The 7,124-nt window shown below is 35.5% G+C and overlaps 1 protein-coding gene across 4 annotated transcripts in view; it reads left to right on the top strand.

Moving 5' to 3' along the window:
- Positions 1–7,124, top strand: part of LOC107718583 (phospholipid phosphatase-related protein type 5-like) — a 40,046-nt gene that overhangs the window by 28,312 nt on the left and 4,610 nt on the right. For 3 of the 4 annotated variants that reach the window (XM_016525734.1, XM_016525736.1, XM_016525735.1), the window contains exons 4-5: positions 3,917–4,037; positions 5,590–5,840. In XM_016525734.1, the coding sequence (XP_016381220.1) occupies positions 3,917–4,037; positions 5,590–5,840 (372 nt within the window). Of the gene's footprint in view, positions 1–2,163; positions 2,244–3,916; positions 4,038–5,589; positions 5,841–7,124 lie in introns of those variants that run through there. The other variant, XM_016525737.1, reaches the window with a different exon arrangement.

Here is a 7,124-nt window from a genome sequence, read left to right as displayed (position 1 = left end):
AAAAATTATATTTTATTCATATGTTATGCCATGTCCTCTGTAGAAGACATCGGGACTTTAAAAAGTCCTGTTTTTTTTAAGAAATAAAAAGACATGAATAGACATGAAAAGGCAAAAACAGTGGGATTTTTGTTTTAATCACAAATCAATTTTAATTTTTTATACCAAACTTTATATAAAGACTTTCATTTTCATAGCAAGATTTTCATAATAATATCTAATATTTAACAGGAATATTGATACATAATTTCTTTTCTATTAATTTGTTGTGTCTTCCAAAATGTGTAATAAACATGCTTTAAGTCCTGGTGTATCTAATCACCTTCTCAATGGCACACAAAGCCATTTGACTTTCAACTGTGATCAGCTGTCATTTTTATTAGCTCAGCATGAAAAGAGCTGTCCTGGAGCATTTCAGTCCTTAACTGAAACAAACAATCGACTATGTGTGGCAAGGCACTGTCAAAAGAACTCCGGGATAAAGTTGTGGACAGGCACAAGTCAGGAGATGGAAACAAAAAAATGTCATAAGCCTTTATCAATGCCTAAAAGCACAGTGAAGTCTATTATTAAGAAATGTAAGGTATTTGGTACAACACAGACCCTCCCTGCATCAGGACGTCACTCCAAACTGGACGAAAGAGCCAGGAGGAAACTGCTCAGAGAGGCGACCAAGAGACCTACAGCAACTTGCTAAAAAAAAGTATAAACTATCAATCAGACGACTGAAGGCATGTTGTAGATTTTGTGCAACAGGGTTTTAAGCAAAGTTTTGATCGTGCTAATGATTTAGAGGCCTTTAAATATGATACATTAGGCTTTATAGAGTTAAAGGACCAGTTCTTCTTTTTCACATACAATTAACACATGGCTATCAAGCTCCAAAAATGGCAAAAAAGCGACATGACAGCATAAAAGACATATGCACCATATAGTCTTGTGATCAAACAAACATAAAGAAAGAACATTGTAGTCTCTTAAAATCATTTAGATTTTCAGTTTGCCATAATACTTCCAAAAACTGACAAGGTGGTAACCTGAACTGTTTTATCAGAATATTTTGAGTTATGTGCTTTCATATCTTGAGGTATAACTATTTTGAGGATGTTAGTGCTCTGCTCGTGCATTAGTTCACTAGATCGCCACACATTCATTTATCAGCCACATAAAACTGCTTTATGTTTCAGCATGACTCGAGGTGTAAATTGCATGAAAACAGCCTAAATATAAGCTTTTGATGGCCAGAGGGAGGATTGGAGAGTGTGGAGATGCACAGCGATGCCACCTGAGAAACTGCAGCAGATGGCACCGGCTGCTCGAGGTGGGAACGCGCTGGCATTTCAACATATGCCTGAACTGTGCACCTCTCTGTCGTGGCATGAATGTCCACTCGCCGCCTCAGGAAAGAGTCGGTTCATGATCTGTTTTGCGTCGCGATAAGAGAGGAGATGAAACGCGGTAAAGCAGCAGCGTCAGGCCTCTAGGCTTTCATTCTGTTTCATCACACAACCATCGCTTGACTGTCTGATTTTTGTGTTATGGTTATTTTTTATTTGAAAGAAATTAATACTTTTATTTAGCAAGGATGCATTAAATTGATCAATCTATTGATCATCTATTTTAATAGAGGAGGATGTTTTGTTTTCCTTTTTTTTTTCAGATAATTTACTTTAAAGTTTCATATTTAATTTGTATCAAATTGTAGGGTGGGGTTTAGATATCATATCCTGCCTTTGACCCTTTCCTGCCCCCATTTGGGAGTCATTGTGGTGTTGAGATCTGCTTTATATTATTATATATTTATATGAGAAACATATGAGCCTAATCATCCATGACAGACTGAAAGCTGATAGAAAGGATCTAGAAACGCAGCTTTATCTCATCTAATGGTGCATTATTCACTCTTGAACTGATGTTCACAGTCTCGCCAAAACACACACAGTATTAGACGCACATCCTCAATTCACAACATCATCACAGTCGGCTTTTAACAAAGTAATTCACCCAAAAATGGAAATGCAGTCACCCTTACTATATCACTACGACCCCTCCAAACTTTCTCTTGGTGCATGAGTCATATGGACTGAGTGTGTGTTGATCATTTGCTGTGTGTGTGCGCGCATGACTGATGTCACACTCTGTCAGTCTGTGTCAGCGGTCAGGTGCTAAACTGGGAAATGTGTGAGGTGAATGCCGTGTCCCTGTCCCTCTCTGACGTCTCTCTCTGTCTCTTTGAGTTGAAGGTAATGGATTTGATGTCGTGTTTATGGTCTCTGGTTCTTCTATCACTGCCAGGGAAGCACTTGTATAGCATTATAGCTCAGATGTTTAGTTTAGTGGTTCTCACTTTGTTTTGTTTTTACATTGATCATTAAGTGGTGACCCAACACAGTACTAAAATTATTTATCATATTCAAGTAAATTGAAATTCCGATAATATGATATTTCGATAACATAAAATTTTTTTTGCATTACTTTTAGTGATACTCGCTTTTTTAGTTATACATTGTCTTTATAATTTGAGTGTATTTTATTTTATATTATTTTATTTTATTTTCAGTACAGTTATGGTCTCCAATATATTGGACATCCCATGCAATCTTTTAACACAACTTTCAGTGTTACTTCACTTTTTTCACATCTCAACAACATGGAATGAGCAGTTTTAGTTACTCACTTTTTTAGTTATATAACATTGTCTTTATTATTTCAGCGTACTATATTTAAATTTTTATGCATCCTGTCCCAAGTATTTATTTTTTTTTAATTCAATTTAATTTAATTTTTTAGACATCCCATGCAATCTTTTAACACAACTTTCAGTGTTACTTCACTTTTTTCACATCTCAACAACATGGAATGAGCAGTTTTAGTTACTCACTTTTTTAGTTATATAACATTGTCTTTATTATTTCAGCGTACTATATTTAAATTTTCATGCATCCTGTCCCAAGTATTTTTTTTTTTTTTAATTCAATTTAATTCAATTTTTTTATTTTTTCTCATGCATCACATCCCATGCAAAAAAAAAATTCTAACATGACCTCAAGTGTTACTCACTTTTTTTAAATTTTACATTCTTCATAATTTATTTGAATAATCTTCATATTTTAATTTATTTTCGTCTTATGCATCTCATCCCATCCATCACTTCTTGTGTTTTTTTTTTAACAGCGTTACTCACTTTTTTGTTTTACATTCTTTGTAATTTGTGTATTTTATTATTAATTTTTATTTTATTTTCAGTACAAATATGGTCTCCAGTATACTGGACATCCCAAATTATTATACACATTAAAACAAAAATTGTCTTTTAAAAAGTTTTCTCTCCCAGTCTCCTCTTTGGTTTTTGTTTGATTTATAAACGTCTTTTGAATTTTTATGGTTTCATGCTCTAAGCCATGAATACTTTGCTCAAAACGCATTGTGGTCGACACAAACCATGTTTATTGCAAGTGAACCTGTATTTAATGTAATTTAGGTATTTTCTTTTACCTTGCATAGTTTTGTTCATGGTTTTTAGCTTCTACCATTTACGACTACTACATTACTATTTTCAATGCAAAGGAGACATATTCACTCACAGTATGAGTATTTAAACGCATAAAGAAGTGATGTGTGCACATCTCTTACATTGCAAAGGAGAATTAGTCACGTTGATGAGCTGTTACTCATCTTAACAGTAACCAGGGAGATCAGAAATAATGAGGTTCTGGTGTTGGCATATGAGAACAGTGAAAATGAGGGACTATTAGCGACTCGTGATTTTGGAAATGCCTGCTTAGCATGAGTAGGCGCATGTTTCCCGCACTCGGATTTCAACCAAATGGAGCATCAATAATGCCCAAACAAATGGGGTGGTGGATGTTTTGGCAGCTACTGTTTGTTTCATTCGTTGTTGTTTTTTCTTCCTCAGATTCTGGCTGGCGAGGTGATGGTGTTTTTCATGAGGTCGGAGGGCATGCAGGAGAAGACCATAGTCACAGCCGACTGCTGTTACTTCAACCCTCTGCTGAGACGCATCATACGCTTCCTAGGTACATCAGCATTCACTGAAGATGATGATATGAGTGATGTCATAAGGAACTAAAAATGAACCTTTTAGGAAGAGAACTCTAGGATCTAAAGCTCAAATACAAAAATTTCAAAGAAATTGTTTTTTTTTTTATGATCCTGATTATATTTCAAATGCATCAAAAGCATAAAGCCCAAAGTATACTTTGTTTTTGCATGTGTACCGTAGAGTTGAACACGTAGCCTTTCAAAGTATACTCCATTTGTGACCCTGGACCACAAAACCAGTCTTAAGTGTCAATAAGCTTTCCATTGATGTATGGTTTGTTAGGATGGGACCATATTTGGTCGAGATACAACTATTTGAAAATCTGGAATCTGAGGGTGCAAAAAAATCTAAATATTGAGAAAATCGCCTTTAAAGTTGTCCAGATGAAGTTCTTAGCAATGCATATTACTAATGAAAAATTAAGGTTTGAGATGTTTACGGTAGGAAATTTACAAAATATCTTCATGGAACATGATCTTTACTTAATATCCTAATGATTTTTGGCATGAAAGAAAAATCAATTATTTTGACCCATACAATGTATTTTTGGCTATTGCTACAAATATACCCCAGCGACTTAAGACTGGTTTTGTGCTCCAGGGTCACATTTGATAGCGTGTGTGAACACAGGCGGTCGACACATGTGCTCTAGAAATGTTCATCTTAGTCCAGTGTCTGTGCTATTTTTCTCCAGAAGTTATGATCAATAATAAAAAAAAAAGACTTTGAACTCTTTTAATCTAAAGTTGCGACTCTCTCATAACCCCCACATGTGCGACGGTGCGCGTACTGTTCTGGTGATGAAATTTGTGTCATATGCACTGTACACGGACCCTCGCGCACGTGTAAACTTGAAGTATACTTTGGCCTTAAAAGCCATTTTAATGCCACAAACTGATATTAAAGTCATAATATACAGTTTGTGGATTTTTTTTTTTTTACATTAGGAATTTAGGTTTTAAAATGTAATGTAATTTGTAATAAAATTACAAATATTTCAGCTTGTTTCTCAGTTAATACTAGCTCATAAGAATTGAATGTATAATAAATGGACAATTATTTAAAAAATAATCTTTATAATAATTTCAGATGAAGTATAGCATGTGACATGGTTAGACACTGCTGCATATTTGACTTTTATGTCAATAACCAAACACAATATTTTATGACCAATAATCAATATTATGGACAATTATTTATTCTATTCTATTTCATGACCAATGTGAATATTAAGGCCAGTGTTATACAGTTGTTTTTATTGTACTGTATTTTATTTCATGACCAGTAGCGAATATGACCAATATTATAAAGTTATTTTATTTTATGACCAATAATGAATATAATAGCCAGTATTATAAAGTTGTATTTAATTAGATTTTTTATGACCAATAATGAATATGGTAGCCAATATTGTAAATATAATTTATTTTATTTTATTTTCAATATAGATAAGGTCTCCAATCTATCAGCAGCCCCAATTTTTACACGTTTTACATTCGTTCTTTGGTGTCTGTGCTGTCACTCAGGTGTCTATACCTTCGGCGTGTTCACCACCACCATCTTTGCCAGTGCCGGACAGGTAGTAACAGGAAACCAGACGCCTCACTTCCTATCAGCGTGCAGACCAAACTACACAGCACTGGGCTGCCATTCCAACCTACAGTACATCACAGAGCGCAAAGCCTGCACAGGAAACCCCCTCATAGTAGCATCTGCACGGAAATCCTTTCCCTCCAAAGATGCGGCCCTTAGTGTTTTTTCTGCAGTCTATACAGTAGTGAGTATAAAGAACCTACAGGTATTTTAATGATGTGACTGAATCTCAAATTACGAACTTGTGGACGTACTAACAGATAAACAAAAGAGTGCAGGTATACATCTCTGGAGTTGTGAGCAATCTCACAAACTCCAGGACACAAAAAGTGATTGTTAGCTAGTGATTGTGATCAAAAATGGCTGATTGTGCTAAAACTGGAACTAAATGCTTATATTCTTAAATAATAGTATTCTACCTTGCAATTATACATTTACATATTAACATTTTTTAAGTCAACAGGCAACCTGCAAACTTCGAGAAAGAGCACTTCACACTACTATGAATTTCAGTGTTTTTCCAGCGTTTTTCAGTGGTTTTTTTAGTACTTGTCTAACTGGTGCACTGGGGTGCTGTGTGTACATTAATGAGGAAAAAAAATTAACTTAAATGATTTTAGCAAATGTCTGCAATATAACAAAGAGTGAAAAATTTAAGGGGGTCTGTATACTTTCCGTACCCACTGTATATATATATATATGTATATATGTATACACACACACACACACACACACATATATATATACTGTATATACAGGGTGCGATTTGTGAAAAAAAACAGGGGGGGATGCTTTTGAAAGTGGTATGGCCATGTCACCAGTAAAAAAATGGTAAAACTGGTTCAGCATGTTTTTTCGGGTGATTCTGGATATACAAGAACGTCTTGGTGGCTAAAGGCTAATTCACAATGCACCAACAGACGCAGACCAACGAGTGCAGTTCGTCACTTCTCAGACAGTCCAAGACAAATGCTGACACAACATGTTCAAGCACCAACCAATGACAACAGACACTGACAGGCATAACACACTGATCAGACAAAACCTGACGAGCGTGTCTGTTGCCATTTGTCGGCGTCTGTTGGTGCAGTGTGAATTGGCCTTAAGATTGTCAAACAGGTGCCTTTTCTATTTTAAATTGTTAAAGGGGTCATATGATGCTGCTAAAAAGAACATTATTCAACGAATAAATTATATAGAGAAAGCGTGCAAAGAACACAACGGAGCTTTTTGAAACTCCGAATCAGTTAAACCATTGCGTCGCAAAATGATTCATTGTTTCGAAGCGCTTCAATCGGCTCGCGTATCACGAATCATTTGATTCAGATCGGGACTTCAAAGTGTGTATCGTGAATCATTTGATTTAGATCGGGACGTCGGAGCTGGTTCGCGGGATGTTTTTATCCCCAGTAAAAAATAATTCAGCAGAGGCAGGGATGCATAGACCAGAGGGGGGGAAATATACGTA

This window comes from Sinocyclocheilus rhinocerous, unplaced genomic scaffold (assembly GCF_001515625.1).
Source record: "Sinocyclocheilus rhinocerous isolate Xijiao unplaced genomic scaffold, SAMN03320098_v1.1 scaffold182, whole genome shotgun sequence".
Classification (NCBI taxonomy): Eukaryota; Metazoa; Chordata; class Actinopteri; order Cypriniformes; family Cyprinidae; genus Sinocyclocheilus; species Sinocyclocheilus rhinocerous.
This window is presented reverse-complemented; position numbering and strand designations above follow the sequence as displayed.